The 21,843-nt window shown below is 31.1% G+C and overlaps 2 protein-coding genes across 7 annotated transcripts; both read right to left on the bottom strand.

Annotated features, from left to right (window-relative positions):
• Window positions 1-294: 294 nt before the first annotated feature.
• Window positions 295-3,469, bottom strand: LOC105339850 (uncharacterized). Its single transcript, XM_011445625.4, has 3 exons — window positions 3,163-3,469; window positions 3,010-3,078; window positions 295-851 (listed from the first exon to the last, which is right to left on the bottom strand). Exons 1-3 carry the CDS (start codon window positions 3,389-3,391, stop codon window positions 370-372), a joined length of 780 nt encoding a protein of 259 aa, XP_011443927.2. The 5' UTR covers window positions 3,392-3,469; the 3' UTR covers window positions 295-369.
• Window positions 3,470-3,953: 484 nt separating this feature from the next.
• Window positions 3,954-20,367, bottom strand: LOC105320676 (uncharacterized). Of its 6 annotated transcripts, XM_066065646.1 has the most exons (8): window positions 20,249-20,332; window positions 17,971-18,029; window positions 15,010-15,079; window positions 9,371-9,562; window positions 7,803-8,006; window positions 7,617-7,681; window positions 7,163-7,509; window positions 3,954-6,820 (listed from the first exon to the last, which is right to left on the bottom strand). In XM_066065646.1, the coding sequence occupies exons 4-8, from the start codon at window positions 9,534-9,536 to the stop codon at window positions 5,860-5,862; spliced, it is 1,743 nt and encodes a 580-aa protein (XP_065921718.1). In that variant the 5' UTR covers window positions 9,537-9,562; window positions 15,010-15,079; window positions 17,971-18,029; window positions 20,249-20,332; the 3' UTR covers window positions 3,954-5,859. The 6 variants fall into 6 exon arrangements, with proteins under 6 accessions (XP_065921718.1, XP_034312432.2, XP_019919810.3 ...); XM_034456541.2 differs by lacking the exons at window positions 15,010-15,079; window positions 17,971-18,029 and having other exon boundaries at window positions 20,249-20,367; XM_020064251.3 differs by lacking the exons at window positions 17,971-18,029; window positions 20,249-20,332 and having other exon boundaries at window positions 15,010-15,453.
• Between the last annotated feature and the right edge of the window lie 1,476 nt (window positions 20,368-21,843).

The raw sequence follows: 21,843 nt of genomic DNA, 5'->3' as shown, positions 1-21,843 counted from the left end.
TATGTGTATTCAAAACGAATATCATACATGTATATGCATAGGACAAATAGAAAAGTTTTTCACAAAATTATTGAAAACGGTATGTAGACAAATTATAATGTCCATCTCCATTACATAGTTTTTAGTAATATATTTTCTGGATAAAATGCCCATTTTTACTTAATCATACGTTGCCTCCATGTACAGAAAATCTTATGGTATTATGACAGCAATCCAGTAATATGGAAAAAAGAGAGAAGGGTTCCAATCGATGATTAATAAAAAGGAAAAAAAAAACCAAACAAACAATAATTAAAACTAGCCCCTGATCTTTGCGTAAATAAATCACTTCTTGACAATCATAAAAATGTTGTTGACTTTATTTTCCATTTAGGCTGAACACACGACACAAGCCACGAGTGTTGAACTTTTGTATGGTGGACACGGCAGTGTACCGCACACTGTGACCACCGGATAAAATAGTCGTCCATTTTCATTTACTCGTGATCTCTCGACAAAATCCGGGTCTTCATCAACACAGACATATTCAGCCATTTGTCCACCATGCCATTCGGAAGTCAAAAGTCCTGTGTACTGCATCGTCCAACCAGAAGGACACGATCTTTTGGCGGCAATCATCATTGTAGAGGTAGCCATTTTTGCTCGACAAACCGAGCATGGTACATCATCTTGAACAACAACGTCTTTTAAGGAAAACTGATATTCACCTCCATAAAGATATCCAACTCTATTTGTACTATTGCCTTCAAATACAAGTGGGAAACTGTCGGGAAGAGGTTCGGGATGGTGAGGAAGACATAATGTGTTGGCACCACCCCCGCTGTGTGTGTAAAAACTTCCACCTGCCGTTCCTAACGATTAGAATATCAATGAATCAAACATTTCACGCACATACACTATTTTATATTTCATACCTATCCTAACAAATAACCATGCGCCATAATTAATCTGCTAATGATCAGTTACATAACGCATATGCGCACATATTCTGCGTTAGCGGGTATATGTTATATTTTCTGCAATAATCTCAGCATGAACCATTATAGCCCCCATTCTTTTGTTTATCTCTCAATCCTTATTTTTCATAATTCAAAGGACAATTGGTAGAAGGGCATATATTTTTGACATAGTCAATCACCGGATTAGAAGGAACAGCCAATATTCTTCCATGCATGTGAAACTTCACTATCACTTCCATGATACCGGAGTTTGTACTCTTAAAGAAGCCACAATTTTGATCGATCGGGAAACAATTCCTGCATACCCACCCCAAAATAATACAAAAGACGTTAATTAACGATATAACCATCTTTTATCAAAGTTATTTAAATCTAAGTTATAATGCATTTGAAACAGTAATTAAGTAGTATTGATCTTTTTCGATCTGTGGGTAGCATAGAAGGAAAAGCCAACTTCTTCCATATGTGTAGGCATACTGCGACTGATTTGTAACTCATACTTCGATGTAGGCGATGGAATTAGTCGAGTAATTCCGAAGGAGAGCAGATTATAATTAACATTTTAGCTAAGGTTTCAATCGATCTCTAAATAGACGTACTATAAAAAAGTACAAAACAAGACACCGTTGCTAACGCTGGTTATGTTAAAATTCCTGCAATGGTTACTGGCTTCATAAACCACATAGATCATCAAAAAAGCATTTTATTGTTTATATTTCAATATTTCTTTTAACAAAATGATAAATTAATTGTGAAAAGTAAGTTAAATTAACAAGTTACTGTTGATGTACTTCAATACGTTAGCTAAAAGAAACAGCCAAATCGTCTTATATGGGAATTTGAGTCATGACTTTTTCGTGCAGTTAGCGATTTTTCTAAGGTCGCGTTAGGTTTTGACCAATCGATGTAAGGGGTCTGTAGATTTCAATCCTCTCAGTTTCAGTCGCTGTAGGTTTCGACTATTTAATAAACGGGACGTGTGCATTTCAGTCGTTTCAGTTTCTATAGAGCTATGAATTAAAAACAAGTTTCCGTACGAAATAGAGGAAATCATACTCGGTAGATACTCAGTATATAGCAATGAAAAAAGAACTTAATCACGATCATTATTTTCAAAGTCCTTGTTAAGTAAATTAAACATTATATTTTTATTGCACGATGGTTAGGGAGATACGCAAATTTATTCCCTTAAGAAAAATTGCCCGAGGGAAAATTGATCTTTCAGAGGGAATAAATATTGATATCTCCCCATCATTCATGCAATCATTTTTTATTATACCGAAAAAATACGATCCAAAAATACGTCGAGTTTATTTTATTTCGTGATCTTTAAAAGAAAAAAAAAGTCATGAAAGTTTGATATTCTCTCTTATTTTTCTCTTTTTGTAGATAGTTAGATTGCTTTTCTGATATAAGAAGAATATAAATAACGAAATACTTTAGATTCAATCATATCTAATTACATCGTATGCTCATCTCAGCTTTTTCGTACTATTGGAATAAAAAATCCCGAGTTTTTCGAGGAGGTGGCATATGATATTTATTCTCTGGGAGACACGACGTTTCGATGTCCTGTCACGTGATTTTATAGACAATCAGATGAAACGATATATATAGGTGTCTATATAATTTTGTAATTGATAATGCGTAGTTAATTCCCTGATTGGTTGAAACTAAAACTTTATATTAGAGCACACATTCTACACCTTTTTACAAACTTACAACTTGTTAGAAGATGTAGCATATGCGCAGCCATCGTACTCTTCACACGCATGGAAGAATTGTCGGTTCCTTCTGTGTAACGTGCTGATCGGCAATAACGATACTTCACGAAAACTGAAATCAGCGTGATCGTGATCTGGCTTTATTAACGATACAATAAAATAAGGGAGAAAAAAACTACAGCAGCAATAAGAAACACCCTTGTTGGCGGTTTTCTTTATTTGTTACGAATGCAGCCATTATATACCGTATAAATAAAAAAAAACAATTACTGTATACTATCTATATAGCGCCAAATATAAAAAAAAATACAATATTCTTTACTTACCAAAATATAGCTGCTCCGTACCAGACAAGCTAGGACAAGTGTGTTTTCCCCATCTGATAAACACCGAACCTTAAAAAAAATTAACTCCAAGAAATTAAAGCAATATTTTGCCCTTTGTTGTCGTAATTATAATTAACGAATGTACCGTTATACCCTGGTTTCCACTCTCAGATTCCATTGCTCGGAATCTACGCTTAAGATCGTCTACATCATTCCTGAGGACTTGATTTTCTGCTTTCTGCTGGTTCACTTCTTGTTCTAAGGCGTGGATCTGAGTAATCAACGCTTCAGGGTCATTTAAAAGAAGACGTTTCTCTTCAGCAACATTTCTTTTTACAGAGATGCTTATTAAAACAAGAACTGTATGAAATAGGAATTTCATGCTAACTTGTCTTTGAATAAACGAATTTACAATTTGAGATAAGAGTTGCGACTTATCTTCAACGTGAGTAGAACTGATTAAATGGTCTTATCTCAAGAACCAAATCTGTCTCCATTGTGAAATTAGCATTCAGTTATACCTATGACTACATGTATATAAAAGAACTATGACTTTATATAAGAAATATGCATCGTGGGATTCTAAAGCAGCAATTGTCATTTTGCAACTCCTTCTTAGAAAGTTTCAATCCAAGAGAACAAGTATGTACGTGACACTTTAAAAGATTTATTACCATCAAACAGTTGTCACTTTATATGAGAAATATGCAAGTTTGCTCTTAAAGACTGTACATTTCTATAACAAAAGACATTTTCTCGTGTACTAGTATTTCATGTACTTTCAATGTACAGTGCATAAACAATAATATCGATGTTTCCCAAGTCAAACAAAAACATTATACGGTGGTAAATGTATATGAAAAAAACAACAACCCCAAAATTGCAAACTTTGGACTTTGTCGATGCATCTTTTGAATTGACACTCACATTTAAACATAAATGTTGCAATTATCTCTGTCAGTTTACTTCGAGTCGTTTTTCACAGCATCTTTACGTACATTTATTAAAAAACTTAACGTGCACAATTCGTCTGTTATTTTTTATTTGATGAAAAAGTGTGAATGGTGAAGAATGAATTCAACAGCTCCATTATATTACCTTTGGAAACAGTTTATTTCTCTTTATGAATTGCCTCGCAGTTCATTTAGCATATACTGCTCAAACCATTTTATACGCCTGTAAATTTTTAGATACTATTAATTATTACTATACTCAATTTGATTTCTCCGTATATCTCTATTCTAAATATGTTTTTGAATGTAAAACGAAATATGATAAAAACTTTCAAAAAGAAATTTTCTTTGGTTTTGTTAAAATCAGGTTTTGCTGTACGTGTACTTTGTTTTTTCAACTGTTTTTCCTCATCTGAGGGTTGAACATAATAAATTAATCCGAAAAATAAAGCTTTGCACTAAAAAGAAAACGGCCGCAAACGGCAAGCATTATCATTAAGTCAAAATTACTTAATACCTTGATCAAAAAATATTCATCGACAGGTTTTGTAACTAAATATTAATCTTTTATTATACTCATATGGATTATACAATAAAGAGTAAATGAAAGCATTAAACAAATAATGATTATGCAAAAACATATGATTAGATTTGATTTGAACATATTTTTATCGTACAAAATTACAAATGGATTGGGCACAAGTTCAAAATAGCTTAATACTATAATTAAAAAATATTCATCGACAGGTTTTGTAACTAAATGTTAATTTGTTATTATACTCACATGGATTGTACAAAAAATATCCATTAAAGAAATAATGAGTATGCAAAACATATAATTTGGTTTGATTTTAACATATATTCATTGTACAGAATTACAAATGGAATGTATACACAATATGTTAGGTCAACAAGCATCAGGATCATGAAGCAATTTCATACTTTAGTCAAACTTTCAGTTAATCATTAAATGATTGTTTATCATAATATGACGATTAAAAATTTGTTATTAACAATTTAATATCAAGACACTTTTAATAGTATATCAAATTTGTCAGTATTTTCAATTAAAAGAGATTAAAAAAGTATTTTTTTTACTTAAGTCTAGGGTTGTTTCATGATCCTGGAGCCAGATCATATGACAGTTATATAAAAATTTCAATGGTGTACAAACATCAACTAAATATTTCTGATTCTTTAATTTAACGAGAAACGAAAGAATATTAATGATTATTTTCGCTGACACTAATTGCGCTGTCACCCCAAAGTATGAGATATATAAAAGCATTGAAGAGATATACAATAAAATTTGTTTTCCTCACAAAAAGCCCCAATATTGAACTTTTCACATGCCATTCTCCAGGTATGAAAAATGAAAACTTATTTTCCTTATTTGGAACAAATATATTTGCAACAAATAATACTGGTATATTAACAATTAAGAAAGGTAATGATATCGGTTGACATTTAAACGTTTGTTATCAACAAATGATGTTAATTTTATCATTATGGTTTTTTTCAAATGTTTTTGATGTAATTTTTCGAGCTTAATCTTTTGAGATTTGATTTGCAAAAAGAACATTCCAACATTCTTTTTTAGAAATCACTCAGTCTTGTACGTGTTAAGAAAACATCATCATTAAGACCCTTTTTTCTTACAGTAATATTTAAACGATATATATATCATTTGCAAAGTTAAGCAAGTTTCTACCAGATTGTATGATAAGGCATGGCATTTCCGTACATTATTAAACTATTGATCTCTTTAAGTTTAAACTAAAAACAGAGTTGTCTGTATGCTTTTTTGGTAAAAAAAAAGAAGAAAAAAAGAAGGTTACTACATGTTTTATGATTTCAAGAATACTGCTGATACTTCATTTTCATACGGACTACTTTTTCAAATTTGATTTCTAAAGCAAACATCAATGCCTTTCTTCCTTAAAAATTCCATAGTCTTGTCCATTCTAAAGCAGGTAATATCCCCAGTACAGCTAACCTCCTTTTTGGCTCCCTCATCGTCTTTTTTCTCTGACTTCCTGTTTGTATCTACCTTCTCATCTTCTCCAGGTGGTTGACGCGGTGTGAACCCACCAGAAATCATTCCGATAACGTGTATAGTATCGAGCGCAGAGCTATTTTCGATCATGAAAACAATCGATCCACTGTCACCTCTTTTGGCAAATGGAATGTCAGCAATATCGGAAACAAAAAAAAGTTCAGCTCTTCCTCCAGTTGTATTAAGGTGGAACTCTGGGGATGTAATTAATCCCTTGGTCACCGATGTCGATGCCCCAATCTTGTAAACAAATGCTCTTTTGGCAATGTTTTGCAAGTTTTCTAAGTAAATCTTGACGTTTGATTGTTGAAAAGTATTATTAAGCATTGATAGATTGCAACTGTCTACGACTTCACTATCAATCTTTACAAGAGCAACATCAATAAAAACATCGATCTTTGGTTTTGTTTTAAGGTCAGTTGCAAATACACATTCTCCGATTCTTTTTCTTCCGGAATTGTTGTCATCAGCAAAGATAATATCTCCTTTTTGGCAGCCGTGCGAGCAAGTTAAAAAATGCGTATCATTGTTTTGATCAGAAACAAATCCTCCTAATGTGCCGTAACCATTTTCATTAGATGATTCTTCAGAGGAACTTCTTTTATATATCTTATCTCCCTGCTGAGAATAAAAGCAAATACAAGGTTTGCCAATTTTCACTTGTAAATTTAATTTTGTTTTGAAAATATTTGGGAAAATTCTCAGCATATTTTCTCGTAGATGTCTTCTTTTGTTTTCGTGATTTACAAAAACCCGAAAATCGTTATTGTTCAATATACCAAATCCATTGATTTCTCGATTTCTGCAATGAAATACATGTATATTAATCTAAAATGTGGATGTTAATCAACACCCCTAAAATGCAATCATGCACAATTACTACAGCACAATTGGACAATTTTTCTCTCAGACCTGATCAAATATTAAGTATTAATTACTATAGTGATTGTTATAATTATAATGGATAATCTAGAAGCGGGGAAAGACAATACTAGCTAGCTACCACATACAAATTATAGTTGCCATCAAAAACATCTTTGCTTTATTTAGAAACAAATGTTTTGCATTTTTGATATTGATAAAGAGGTTTTAATTGTAACATGAAAACTTAAACTTTATATTTCAGGGAAAGGGAAATACTGACCTGAGCAAATAATCTTTAACCGCTTCAGGAATATCCGAATAGGCTTGGCGTTCAGGAACCCTATTGCTAATCATATCTCTGAAAGTAACATGTTTAACTGTATTCAGCAGAACATCCAATTCCATGGAAAGCATGTCCACCTTATGAGATGCATCTGACAATTTAATGTTTTGTTTGATTTCTACAAGAATTTCCCAGAGTGGGGTTTCTAAAAGTGTTGTCAAAGCCTCGTGTATTTCTCTAACTTCAGGGTCCGTTATTGCAGATCGTATTGCAATGGTGTCCAAATTGCTTACGTTCAACATGTTCTTTGTTTTCTTGAATGTCTTTTCTCCCATATAAAGAACCTAAGTTATAAAGGAGTTTTTCAGTCGTTTATGGTTTTTATGGTGCTAAAAAAACCATCATTTGAATCAGTTTGTGATATAAATCATGATTATGTGGTAATACTTACTCCGTTTCTTATGTTGATTTGCTCTTCGTTACAGACACATATGGTTGGAAAGGACGACATATTTGCTGGATTGAATGAGAGATTACAATTTTTAAAAATCTTATACATTCATTGGTCTAATATTGATTTTAAATTGAAAAAAAAATCAATAGATTTTCTTTATAAATGAACGAACTCGATACAGACCTTGACCGCAGGGCATCGACTGTGTGTTTAAGGTATCTAACCGCTGAACCTTAAAATAAAGTTTCATCCTTTCAAGAGTGAATTGATGCTGCGGGATTTTGGTGACTTTAGCAGCCCGATCTGTGAAATCGGTGGTCAGGTTGCAGACATGGATAAAATGAGGGAAAAGTTTTCGGGAACATTCTATGTCTTCACTAGCACCAGCTTAAAAATGAGTGTGTGTGTGTGTATATATATATATATATATATATATATATATATATATATATATATATATATATATATATATATATATATATATACAAATTTAAATTCTGTACAAAGATCAAAACAATATTGGTAAAAGTGTTGTTGTAAAAAATACAGTGGCAATTTAAAAATTTTAAGCTTCCATTCTACATTTCTTTCACAATTCTTTTTCAATAGACAATAAACATGTAGATTCAAATTTCAATCTAAAAAGCGTCGAAAAGTAAAAGTTCCGTAAAACCTGAAAATTTTTAGTGATCGCCCGAGAGAGTGTATAATAGTATACATAATTTTGATAATATATATATACTCATTCTTATCGAGAAAGGTTGAAATAATAATCCGCTGAACATTACAATCACATTTAAATACAAGGTGGGTTTTTTTCATATTAGAGGTACAAGAAAAGAGTATAAGATAAGATAATGTAGTTTTTATCAACACTAAAATATATTAAGTAATTAAGTAATTACATTCTTAATTTATTTTTTATTTATGCTGTTTTCGAAAATATATTAACTTTAGAAACCTCAGTTAGAAATTGAAACCGTAATTAATATATGTCTCATAAAGCATTTCATAGTGTAAACTGCAAAAACTCAAGCAACAGAAAAACTTTTTAATATTTTTATTGTTTTACATGACATTCTGTATTATATATTATTCATGTGAGCGTTAAGGCCTATCGGTCTTTTTTTATGAGAGGGTATTTATATATTTTTTTTCATCTAGGAATTGAATTTCGCTAAAATGAGTACATATTCTAATCGAGGAAATATCTATATAATAACAAATAAAAAATACTGAACATTAAAATCATTCTATAGCGTAATGGTCGTATTTTTGTAATACATGTGACCATCCAAAGCTATATACAATATAATTTGAAAAAGAAAAAAAACATCGGGAATGGGATTAGAATGGCTTATTATTTTGAGCGGTAATGGTTACAATAGATTCAAAATTTTCAGATTTTAGTTCTATTTCAACAAAATTTATAGTCTGATTTAGTCTTTTCAAATTGATCAAAATACCAAATCTTACGTTTTATAATACCAAATTAAATAGTGATATTACCAAACAGTGCTGGTAAAATGTGCTGTTTGTTTTACGGCCAAGCTTAAGGTAATTTCTCTGTATATTGTACAACATGAATCAATATTTTATACCATTATGATTAATAATGTATAGGCGATCAAACAAACTAAAGTAATTATTTAATAATATAACAGTCAAATCCGTGCCATTAAAATTGCTTTTGTGTTCAAATTTCATGTATATACAATTTTAACAATCCTACCCTCTGAAGTTTGACTTACCTCTCCGCATTTTTAAAGTCGACAAACGTTGCTTAGGATTACAAAACGTCAATGGTAGGTTTTGTTTGTTAGATAAGCCATTTCTACGACGACATGCGTAGTTGAAAGAAGGGGAATGTTCCAGGGCATTTCTCGACGTCCTACGTAGCGTTTTGATTTTAGGCATTTTAGATATTATCCTTCGTTCCGATGCTAAAAAGGAAATGATGAAATTGAACTTATTTACTGATTAATATAATTTCTAAAATCATAAGTGAATTTCTAAAAAATATAATTAAAGGAAAATGATTTTGTTTCAAGTAAAATCATGTGAAACCAATTAAGTGTAACACTTGATTGTATATGCACGTATGGTTTACGTACACACAACATTACAAAAACTACTCTCAAGAAGCTTAAACATCACAGTGGTTGTAATTATATAAAGTAGAACGCTTATGTTGATAATGGATATCTTCACTGATAACTAAATATACATCACGTGTTTTTTTTTTCAATTTGTGTGATTTAGTCAAATGTCAACCGTCCAATGTATAACTAGTACCTCATTTTTAATTACCCAAATGATTTGTCCTGTCTGTCTTTCTGAAAATTTATAGGTCTGTTTATGCGAACAGTTTAATATACATGTAGAGATTAAAACAACAATAAACAATGATTTAATGAATTCAAAAGAATAACAGACATGTGCATTTTCATGCTTTAATAGAGACCACCATAGGATTACTCGATCGGCGCCTGACCTATAATAGCATCAATAGTTAAACAGATTATACTATTTCATGCAGAATGTTCCTTGAAAATAACTCGATATACTAGGTTTTTATGCAAAACAGACACCCATTATTTTTCTAAAAACATGGTATTGCACACCACAAGCATCAGACATGGCTATGGGTTATGAAGCAACCCGATGTTTATATTTTCAACCACTCTACGCGTGGTTAAAGACGAACTATAACTCTGTTATGAATATCATCGTTTAATATTAAAAAAAAACTACTAGTTGGTGAAATAAGACATACACCTTAAAAGATTTTCATGTTTTAACATAAATAAAAGTAGGATATGATATGAAAAACGACCATTATTTACATATTTTGAGAATATTATCCGAACACTTATACTTCTGCTCGAAATTTCACAGGAACTGAACAAATCTCGGTGAAGTCTCGTGAACTTTTATTCGAGCACCTCTGAATTTATTACATACTTAGCAACGATAAAGAAAACATTCCGAACACATTCGCAGGTGTGACAAGAACTCTTTAAACACAAAGTACAATTCAGGGCATTTAAATTCTAAAACCATGTTTCCAGTCCGTCCTCTTCCAGACAAATGGAGTGTGAATTGGAAACCCTTGGCTTAAGAAGATGTTATTTTCCTATCAGATACTTGTCAAATTATCTAATTCTTAATTTATCAAAAATACAAAGTTAACTAGACTCTTGTTGCTATAGCAACAAAAAGGTCTTCCGTTCTCATATAAATGTATTATTCTGTAAAAACAAGCTTGTTTCAAATGGAAAATATAATGGATATAATATTTACTTTGAAGAAAACTTCCAGAACATACTTCCATGTCAAACAAAGAAATTAAAAAAAAAAAGTTTTTTTTTTTACTACTTCCTGTGACGAGAGGGAGTTACGCCGATTCAAACAAAACATGTTTAACATATCTATATGCAAAAGTTAATCAACCCTATGAAAATAAAAGTTAGTATATCTTGAACATTTGCCTTTCGTACATTACTGTTTATCAAACTTACCAAAACATTGTAAGAAACTCAGTAAATCTTATATAAAATGTCATTTGTTTGAATCCTTCCGGTGAAAAGCCGACAACATGAAACACGTTAAACACATCTTCTATCAAATGTCTATCATCTATGTAAGCTTTGTGTTTTTGATCACTTACAGTTTCTGAGATTTTTAGTATAAAAAAGCTATTTCACACATCTAACCGGAAGTAGATTTATTTGCTTATATAACATCGCACATATGACTTATGTAAATATTTATACTAATATAATCATTCTATGTAAAATAACTAAAACGGGTTTTTAAAAAAAATTGAATTTCTTCCGGTGACAAGTTACGCCAAACAAAACAAATAAGTGTGAACTCATCTACATACATAGATCTATCATCCCACAAATTTTAATTGTTCAAGTCATTATTGTTTATGAGATCTCGAGGAGTCAAAGTATTCTGTCTCGGGACAGGAAACGGACAGACGGAAGTGCCCAATGAAAATTAAAGTTAGTATTTGTAAAACAATAGAAAAAAGGTCTTTATTGCCTATTAATTTATCTAAAATTGTCAAAGAAACAACAGTTACACTTTTAAACAACATGATTTGTTGAACTCTTCCGGTGCGGACTGGAAGTGACGGTCGACAAAATGAAAGCAGTTAAACACATCTTCATTCAAATGTCTATCATCCATGAAAGTGTCGTGTCTTAATGACTAATAGTTTTTGAGATCTCGGGGGAACAAAATTGTTTTAAAAAAGCTTCCTGAGATAATTGAGATATCTCACCGGAAGTAGACAGTTTTTTGTTAATTTAGCATCGCATAGATGACACATGTAAGAATTTATACTATCATATTTATTCTATGTAAAATAAATAAAATACGTAAATAAAATAATTTTGGATGAGCTGCCGGTGACGACCGGAAATTGCAACGAACAAAACAAAATAGTTTAAACACATCTACAACAATAAGTCTATCATCCCACAAAATTTGGATGTTCAAGTCTTAATCGTTTATGAGATCTCGATGCCACAAGCTTTTCGTCGCGGGACAGGAAACGGACGACCAGAAATTAATTTTGAAAAAATGAAAAAAAAAACGCCTCGAGATATAATAATTTTCTATCATCCCTAAAAATCTTAGAAAAATCTATAAAGCCATCTCTGAGAAATTCTGCCGACAAAAAAGGAAGAAAAAATAATAAGAAAGAAAGAAAAAACAGTACAATCACTATAAGGTCTTCCGTAAGAAACGGAAGACCTTTAAAATGTCGTTAGTGTGAATCATATGTACATCAATTTGGTCCAAACAGTTATCTTCATTTGCGCTCGTAACAAATGGACCCAAAGTTTGGATTTTATCTTTTTTTTAAATCTTTTTTGCAGTTTTGATTTTAAAATGACATTATTGTTTAAAAAGTTTATTTATAAAATGTACATATACATGTAAAAAAAACTGTTGCCAATTTAAATTTCCTATACACACCACACACTGTGAACATTTTTTTAAATATATATTAACGAAACATTGCTAGTTATTTTGTTTATTGATATGGCACTTTTATTTGTTACTTTATAAGTGTTTTTGTCATACACTTGTTGCTTGTAAGATATTGGAAATTAATCATACACCTAAACGATATTAATCATCCAGCTTTTGGTAAAAATAGCTTTCATTTGTATATTCAAGACAAATAACTAGTTTTCTCAATCGCTTAAAAGCCCTTTGTCATGATAAATTAAAAAACCAAACAATTTGGTTAATATCTGATTTCCGTGCCGCTTAACAAAATAACCAATTTTTCCATACGTTTTCAATAAGTGTTTAATGTATTCTAACCTTTGGGATTAGGGTTAAAAAGAGTTACGGTGGGGATATTTAGAAATTATTGTAATTATTATAGATTATAAGGGTCCCAGATACGTCTAAAATCTCTATTTCCAGATTTTTTTTTACTCAAGAGGGCTCGATGGCCATGGCTATATTTACACTGTATTGATCTCCTTTAGAAGAAAAGCTCTGTATGAAATATAGAAAAATACCAAAATTTCAAAGGTAAAATATATAGGTTTTTTCTTTTCGAAAAAATAGTTTGAAGCTAAACAAATTATACCTTAAAAATTTAGGTAGATCTGATGGTTAATTTGTTGACCATCCAGCCTCCTTAAGAGAAGCCCCCCCCCCAAAAAAAAAAAACCCACTTCGAATGATTTTTATTCACCAAATGTAAGAATTTTATATATACGGGATCGCCTAGTATAGCCATTGCCTACACAGTGTTACAAAGATAAAAAGTAGTAACTTTAGTTAAAATCGATGCTTCAAGTACTTTAGCTTCAAAATAAAGTATCAAATAATGACAGTCTCCCTAAATTATTAAGCTTCTTCCTACTTTTCTGTAAGGGAGAAATAAGTCTCCCAAAAATTAGGTTGGTACCTGTGATATGAAAGACTCTTTATGTTGGGAAAAATTTAAACTTCTCTTAAATAAGTCAAATTCCAAATAAACCGATACATGATATTTAAACATAGGTTAACATGTACATCAGCATACACATGATAATGAATCTATTCGTTCATATCTAGTCATTGAATCAAACATGTTTTTATTTGCGATAAACAATATTAAATTGTGAATTCGATATTTAATTTGTTTTACATTCCATTAGTACAAGTATAACAATTTGTTTTACAACTGGTCATATTTTTTTAGTTATTGTAATTAATTAAAAAATTGATCGATATTTTTTTTCAATTTTGATTTATAATATATGTATTTTCAATTATGCCTTGGCCAAAAAAAAATTATTTACCTACCTACCTACCCAACTTCAAAATTTAGGGTCGGGTTAGGGGAAACACAGATATGTTTAACGATGGCCTAACCTTAGTTTACAGATCGTGAAAGCATGTATACAAGATATATAAGTTTTGAAACTTGCTTTGCAATCGCAAATGATCGTTTTCAGTTAAAAATAGTTTACGCTTCTGAACAATAGATTATTGCATTAACTATAATAGTTAACTGAAAATAAATATAGATTTACATCGAAAAATACTGTTTCCGGTCCGTAAACTATAGCATATACATGTAGCCGATAACCTAAGCTTATGGCGGTGAAACTACCTGTATGTCTAGCTCATTATTTTGAGTTTGGATGTTCGGAAACTATTGAGACATTTACTTATACTCCCTTTGGAAAACAAATTAACCATTGAAAAATTACCAAAACGTTACCCAGAATACCGTTTATTAATGTTAAAATATTCCAGTCAAAGACATCATCAGATCATTCCTGATAAGCTCAGACGTACGTGCTTAAACCTGTGACCCAGAGTAACAACAAACTCATCGCAACGTCTTTTAATGCGTTTTCTAATGTTCCAGTATTTTAAACGCCTTACAACAAATTGGAAAACATGAACTTTTTTAAATTTCTCATCTTTTGTTTTCATTTTAAGAATCCAACATTTACACATTCTTTCACTAATGGTTTTTTGTGAAAAATTGAGTTATTACATTCCATATTCTTTCATTATTTTTTGTATGTGAAAAAATTGAGTTATTTCTACCCAAAAGTCAACTTTCTGTAAAACGTCTCTTACAGTCATTGTGGTCATATTTTAGATCTGTATTGTAAAAAGTAGTATATGTTTAGTCTTCTTGAATTAATTCTAGTTTAACAATTATTTAGAAAAAAACCCCGATCAAATAAAGCTTTTGACTCTTAAACATTGCATAGCTTTTGTTATAGCAACTGCTTGGCCTGAAATGCACACTACCAGAGTATGTCAATCATAGTTAATCATTAAACTTTTAAAAGATTTTCGGGTAAACCTATATAAATGACAATTATTTATGTAACACAGAATATTTTACCTTTTTTCTGTGGATAATTGTCGCTTCTCTAACACAAGGACTTTTTTTCATTCTTCTTATCACTCGATTACTAAAATAGGTTATAGCATATACACCATAATATTAGTTTCACATTTGCACGAGGAAAATTTTAATCAAATGCATCTGCCAAAAATAGATTAAATTTCAAACAAAATGAAAAATAAGGAAAAAGGCGATAGAATTTTGTCGACGGTTCTGGAGTACTTCCCGACGCCTAGCATGTGTTGACGTTTTGAGAATAGGATGTCGGATCCATATACGTTGTGACATTTGGACCAATAAAGTCGGCCCAACAGCGTATATCACGAATGCGGACGCACATTTCCAGTGTACAGCGACATTGATCTCGGACTCCTCGTATACTTATAAATAATGATTTCATATGTAACGTTGAAAAAAAAATGCTGTAAACTGGTACAGCTCTGCATGACAGAGAGGCACAACTAATGACCGTCCACAAGGTACCAATAGCGTGGTACAGTTCCATTTCCTGAATTGCATGCTTATTTCCGCAAATGTGTATGTAGTGATAAAATTGTCTCTATTGGAAAAACTGTGTCTTCCTGAGGATAAATCATTCGTTTGGAAATAACAGTCCTTGGTTTTGACCTATTGCCGGCAGACTGACCTTTTTGAAGGATCATTTGATATTTCAAATATTTGTAAACTGGTTTATAACATCAAATTTCTATCTTTGTGTAAAGCGCTTTCAAAATGCCAGTTTGCTTACATTATCTATCGACACTGATCAAACCTAAATTTCCCTCCCTTGCAAAAATGCTATAAATAGAATTCAGTATATGCATGATATGAGTATCATTTTGATGTCCAATGAACCCGCTTCATATAAAGCGTCATGTATTAAAATTATCAGTAATACAAATTGGGTGGACCTAATAATAATGTATCTGTCCACTATGATAAAGAGGTCGGTTTAAGGTACATGTATGTCTCTCTCTCTCTCTCTCTCTCTCTCTCTCTCTCTCTCTCTCTCTCTCTCTCTCTCTCTCTCTCTCTCTCTCTCTCTCTTTCTAAAAATAAAAATTGGGATTAGTTCTGTAAAACTATGCGTAATGGAGAAATCATACATTTTAACAGGTTGAAAGGGGAAGCCAGATTTGCGAGTTGATTGCTATATCCTTTATTAAGTGATATTTTCTATTGCTACCTATAGTAATATTCTGTATTGTTGCTTCTAAATCATTTTTAAAAATCGTGCATTGACATGATTATACCGATACCTGGGCAACATGTACTCTGTCTCTCATTTCAATTTATTTTTTATGTATTTATATTTATTTTTGTGTTTTTTGTATATCAAGCATAACATGATCTTAAATTTTAGCTGATAGTGTTTTAATGTTTGTATAATGCAATTCTCTTATTTTAATGATAAAATTATTTATTTGGTTGGAATTTGAAAAAGAGGGTTAATGTTTAGACATATTTTTTTAACAATGCATGGGAGAAAACTGGTGATTGAACTTTTTTTTGGTTGTCACCACCCTGATTTAAAGGGGTTTAAATCATTTTCATAAGTGTCATCATACTACAGTGGCCTCCGGGTATAATGAGCTCGGATATTACGAGGTACCGCTTACAACGAGATGATTGTGTGGTCACAAATTATTTCTTTATTATTTCCTTTTGAAAAATTCTGGATACAACGAGATCGTTTATAAAGAGACTCTGTAAATTACGAGGTGAAATTTGTGCTCGTTAGTTGTAAGCGCTATTGGATATAACGAGGTAGTTGCAGCACGCTTGATTGCACCTGCTAGTTTCAGGTAACTAACGCTTTCAAGGTGCTTTCACTTGGTCCCACTTGATCACTTGACGCATTTTGGATTTTTTTTTTATCAGAGTGAGTTGATTTGGTCTCAAATTTAACGCACTTCGAATACTTTAAAACTGCTTAGTGAGTGTCAGTGATGTAGTTTTTTTTTTTTTACAGATGGCTTCCAAGGTAAAATTCTTGAAAAAATTTGCCTAAAAATTTCTAACTTTATCTATATATTTTCATGGTTTTGAGCAAAAGTCAATCAAATTCTCTTAAATATTGACTTCTAGATGTTAAACAGGACCTGTAGATGATGTTTCAAACATATCGCTTATTGAAAGTTTGCGTGCATAAACACAAAATGTTTTGATGGAACAAAATTTTCAAAGATGCGTGAATTTTTCTCGAGAAGACCTTCCGCACGAAAATACAGTTACCGAAAAACTTGCTTACATTGATCAATCTTAGATTAATTTTTTTTTCGTGAATTTTGTGTGAAAATGAAGTAAATAATTTTCTGTCCTAAATTAGTAAACATACTTTAGGTTTTTTTAAATGGTTATGTACGCAATGAATGTGAAAAGTTAAATAGCTTTAAAAGATCGACGAAAGGTAAATTAAGCACTTTACGCTAATAATGCGCATGCACATTTAAATGTGACAGGAAGAGAAAATGAGATAGCTTGCTGTTCACTAATATTTTTTGTAAATGATTAGTTGTAAATTTCTATTTAGATTGTTATTAACAGTATGATAATTTGAATACAGGGTACATATTTAATCTTGAATACATGTATCTTATAAGATCGATCATGTGATTGTGGTATGCATATGAGACTTGAACTTTCTTTCGATAGGCAATCACATTATTTAAACTCTTTTTCTCGCTGAAAATATATGTCAATAACAGAAGTCGTTTTTTAGATTTTTTTTTTCATCTATATCTTTGTATGCGTTTTTTGAAAGACATAATAATATAATTGATTTTGTTCTACCTTTTTTCATTTTTCAGAAAATTGAGATCGTTTCAAATTATATTTATTTTATGACTAACAATGAACCAAAAATACGTTTTAACACGATGATCATAAACCATAATATCATGAGTTTATCCGTATCTTCATTTCATTTAGTGAATATTACTTTCAAAACATTCTTACCGTCTTTGGAAAAGAATATTGTCCTCTTCATTGTTGATGTTCATAAAATTATATAAATTCTGGAAAAACGACCAGAAAACAGAAACTGAGAAACGAAATCAACCTGCAGATGTTTAATTAACATGTTATGTTTCAAACGGGTACATTCATTTTACGACATCTATAATGCATGTTCAGTATCTACTATTTACAATTGTTGATTGTGTGAACCTTAACAGATTTTACACTATTGGGAACAAAACTTGTCAATAATTAACATAGCTTTGTTTACAATTTCTATACACGTTTCAATACATGGCAACAGCACAGCTGTTGTTCAATGATGTATGCATGGTTCCTGATAGAGCCAAGCACTTTAAAAAGAGGCCACGCGTGAGAAAAAATTGATGTTCTTTTCATAAATATACCGTGACCGGGTTTATTTTCTAAAGAAGATGGGTCTAAAAATGCAACCGCTGTTTGCTAATTGAAACATCGTCTAGAATCAGACCCGAATTCATTGTACATGAAGTTATGTTGAAACCTTTGTTAAATGCGTATGTATTGTACACTCAAACTGTGAATATGTTGTTTGGTTCAAAATGAATCGTTTTATTGATTCCTGTTAAGACATTAAGGATGATGAGAAATATATTAATCAGTAAAAAAAATAAATATCGGAATTTTTATTTCATTTTGAATTTACTTGTTTTTTAATGCATTTAATCTCAAGGATATTCCTTTTTATCTGTAACGTATGCTCGACAAGACTGTAATAACCATTAAATTTTCCTTCTTTTATGCCTTTGCATTATTTGTAAGTTGAAATATTAACGAATATTATTTCGGATATTTTGGCGATGAAAAGTCGTGTTCAATAAATTCATTTTCATACCGCCCATTATACTAGGGCCTTATTAACAGCTCATTCAAATAGCTGCAGATCTGTAGTAAAAAATTGCGACTGTGAATCTGCACGTAAATCTAACATACTTTATTTTCCGAGGTCGGTTGGCGTGCTAAGAAGATAGTCTGAGGCAAGAAATATTACGACAACAGTGGCAAACTTCATTTTTTTTCCACAGCAATTATCTAAAAAGGGCTAATCAGTTCAAAACAAGCGCAAGTTTTTGTGCTCCATATTATGCAACTTCTTACCACGTTAGGACATGTTGTATGCGGCAAATTTATGAGAGCTTTGAGAAAAAGACAAAAGACTACGACGTATCCTAAAACGTACTTAGGACGCACCATAGTCCGAAGATAGCTTCGTGAACATGCCTGCGGGTCGTCTATTCGAGTGTTTTAAACTAGAACGAAAGATTCTTTTATCATGGTCTTCCTTGGCAGACGGCATGCAGAGTTGAAAGCTTTCCATCTTTGGGTTATGTACAACTTACAATGTATTATAACTGTGATTGATAGAAAATACATAATGTGAAAGTTAACATTTATTTCATTGATTGAAATCTTGCTCGACGAAAGGGTATAAATATTTTATGATGATCTTATTAACATACGACTTTACAAATTTCCAAGATTTGCATTCTTAATCAAGAGATACAACGAAAATGTAATAAAATTACGATGAATAACATTAATTTTACGTTTTGATTTTTCATAAAACTAGTTAAAAGCAATATTTTTAGCATTTATTGAAAAAGAATGTTTCGTTTGTTGTGTGTAATCAATAAGATACGGTTAGGCTAATGTCAGTAATACAAACATATGCAGTAGTAATCAAATTAATGCGAACTACCTAAGATAATCTTTATAACCCATTACATGTGTATTCTCAACATCAACTAACTGGCATTTCAAAATATGGACATCCAGACTTCAGAAAGCACTTTAAAAGTTTCACATGCATGGTGTGTAGAGTAACACGAGATTAATAATTTACGTTATCTAAAATAAAATTTCTTTAAACCCTTTCTTGTATCATTTTACAATAGAGTCTTACAAATGATATAAAATTGCAGAACATAAAACTTATCTGCACTTTATATAACCTTCTCTTTATACGATTTCATTACAAATTGATAAAAGTTTTTTATCGTTTTGAAAGGTCAAAACTTGGCATTTTGATATCAAACTAAATTTATTCCATGAAAAGAATCTAAAATTCAGATCAGTTTTCATCTACTATAGTGATAAATACATAAATATTAAGTCATTACTCAAAGTAAAAATAAAGTTAATCAAATACTTTTCATAACTCTTTTTAGAGGAAGAAAGGAAACCTTTCATACACTATTTTTCAAACCTTTGCAACCTTAAAAAAAACACAAAACATTACCTGCTTGAAGCGTTCCGTGGCACCTTCTTTTAAAATCTATAAGTCAGAATGTTTTAAAAGTGGTAGGAAATACACCTTTTTAAAGCACTGCTGTTGCACCAATCCTCTTACTCTAGAATCCAAAAATTTTCCTATGGCAGTCCGTATCTTATTGATTACACATAACTATTATCGATATTCATATCAGTGTGATATTATACTCTGAAATTGATTCCAAACAGAATGTACTCGTTATACATCCAATACATACCTGTCTGGATGATGTTTGTATATTAGATAACCAGTGTTTACTTACTATCAAAGTCAGCATGAGGGCCACAAATTTAAAACAAAAACATAAATCTTCAATTTTTGAAGTAAAGAGATAGATCTTTAAAATAAACTACATGTCACGTTCTTTTTATCAGAAGAAAGAAAAAAGGTATAACGAAGAGAACATACAAAGCAACAATAAATCAATAAAATAAGTAGACAACGTAGATATTGAACCGTCTAACGTCTTAAAAAAGCTTTCATCGGATTATAACATTCTGTACTGTAAAAAAGAATGATTTTTAAAATCTTGTTCTCCACTTCTGATGTCTAGCTGGTGGGTAGATTGCAAGATATGACACTAATGGCTTCAATAGATGGAGGTCTAAAGAAGGGGTAAAGGGAAGTATTTATTATTTAATAATGACGCAGGTATCTCAATCGTAATAATTTTAGTTCATGGCACATATAATCATTATAATTAAATTTAGTATTATTACATTGTTTAATCAGCACAAAAATATTATTTTATACTCTTTCGCGGAATTTGACGTGACCGGTCAACAGTCTTTTTTAACAGTCGATTTTTATCAGTTCCAATCCACGATTCCAGTCCAACAGTCATAATGCTGGACTTTTTTTTCGTGTAGGTATATAGGACCTGTTTTACAGGGGTAAAACAATTTACATTTTTTAATAAGCGCTCGGTTTATAAAGCTTCAATTGTCCCAAACCATTTAATGTCGTATTAATTGACGAGTAAAACTAAGCTCTTTAATTAAGAGGGATCACGGTTACTACTATTCTATGACAAGCAATGTCACATTTTGAAGAATTATTAAATCCTGAAGAATGTATATATCAGGTTATAAATATACTTTCTGTGATACAATCTATAATCAAAGTACTGAAAGGACTGAAAGACGGGGTCAAATTTATCAATTTTACAATAAATTGTCTTTACCCGTGCTATCTGGAATTAGTTTTACTCCTTTTCATAAATTCCTACGCTTGAAACTACTCAATCATTGTTCTTTTGTTCCGTTTTTTGTGATAAATTAATTTAGAATATTACATTCAACGCCAATCAAATTTAATGAGACTTTCCAAAAAAAACCTCATTGAATAAACTTGAATAAACTAAAATCGTTGAATCAATTTAGAACTACATGTATTTCTTATGAGTCATTGAATACTTCGGGTGCATTCGTACATCATCGGGTCATTCCGTAGAAAGGCCGGATGTAAACAGAGTAAGAATAAACATCAATCGCCTTATTTGTTTTTGTTTGAAAAAACTGTTAGACTAATCTTAGAAGCATAAAAAAAATAATTCAACCTTT

Source organism: Magallana gigas, chromosome 7 (assembly GCF_963853765.1).
Source record: "Magallana gigas chromosome 7, xbMagGiga1.1, whole genome shotgun sequence".
Taxonomy (NCBI): domain Eukaryota; kingdom Metazoa; phylum Mollusca; class Bivalvia; order Ostreida; family Ostreidae; genus Magallana; species Magallana gigas.
This window is presented reverse-complemented; position numbering and strand designations above follow the sequence as displayed.

Coding starts and splice junctions, on each gene's coding strand:
- LOC105320676 (XM_066065645.1), bottom strand. CDS start 18,001: ATGAAGAGGACAATATTCTTTTCCAAAGACG. Junction 7,682..7,802: donor GTCGATGCCCTGCGGTCAAG/GTCTGTATCGAG, acceptor CATTCAATCCAG/CAAATATGTCGTCCTTTCCA. Junction 6,821..7,162: donor GTTAAAGATTATTTGCTCAG/GTCAGTATTTCC, acceptor ATTTCATTGCAG/AAATCGAGAAATCAATGGAT.
- LOC105339850 (XM_011445625.4), bottom strand. CDS start 3,391: ATGAAATTCCTATTTCATACAGTTCTTGTTTTAATAAGCATCTCTGTA. Junction 3,079..3,162: donor ATCTGAGAGTGGAAACCAGG/GTATAACGGTAC, acceptor ATTTTTTTTAAG/GTTCGGTGTTTATCAGATGG. Junction 852..3,009: donor TACGGAGCAGCTATATTTTG/GTAAGTAAAGAA, acceptor TCTAATCGTTAG/GAACGGCAGGTGGAAGTTTT.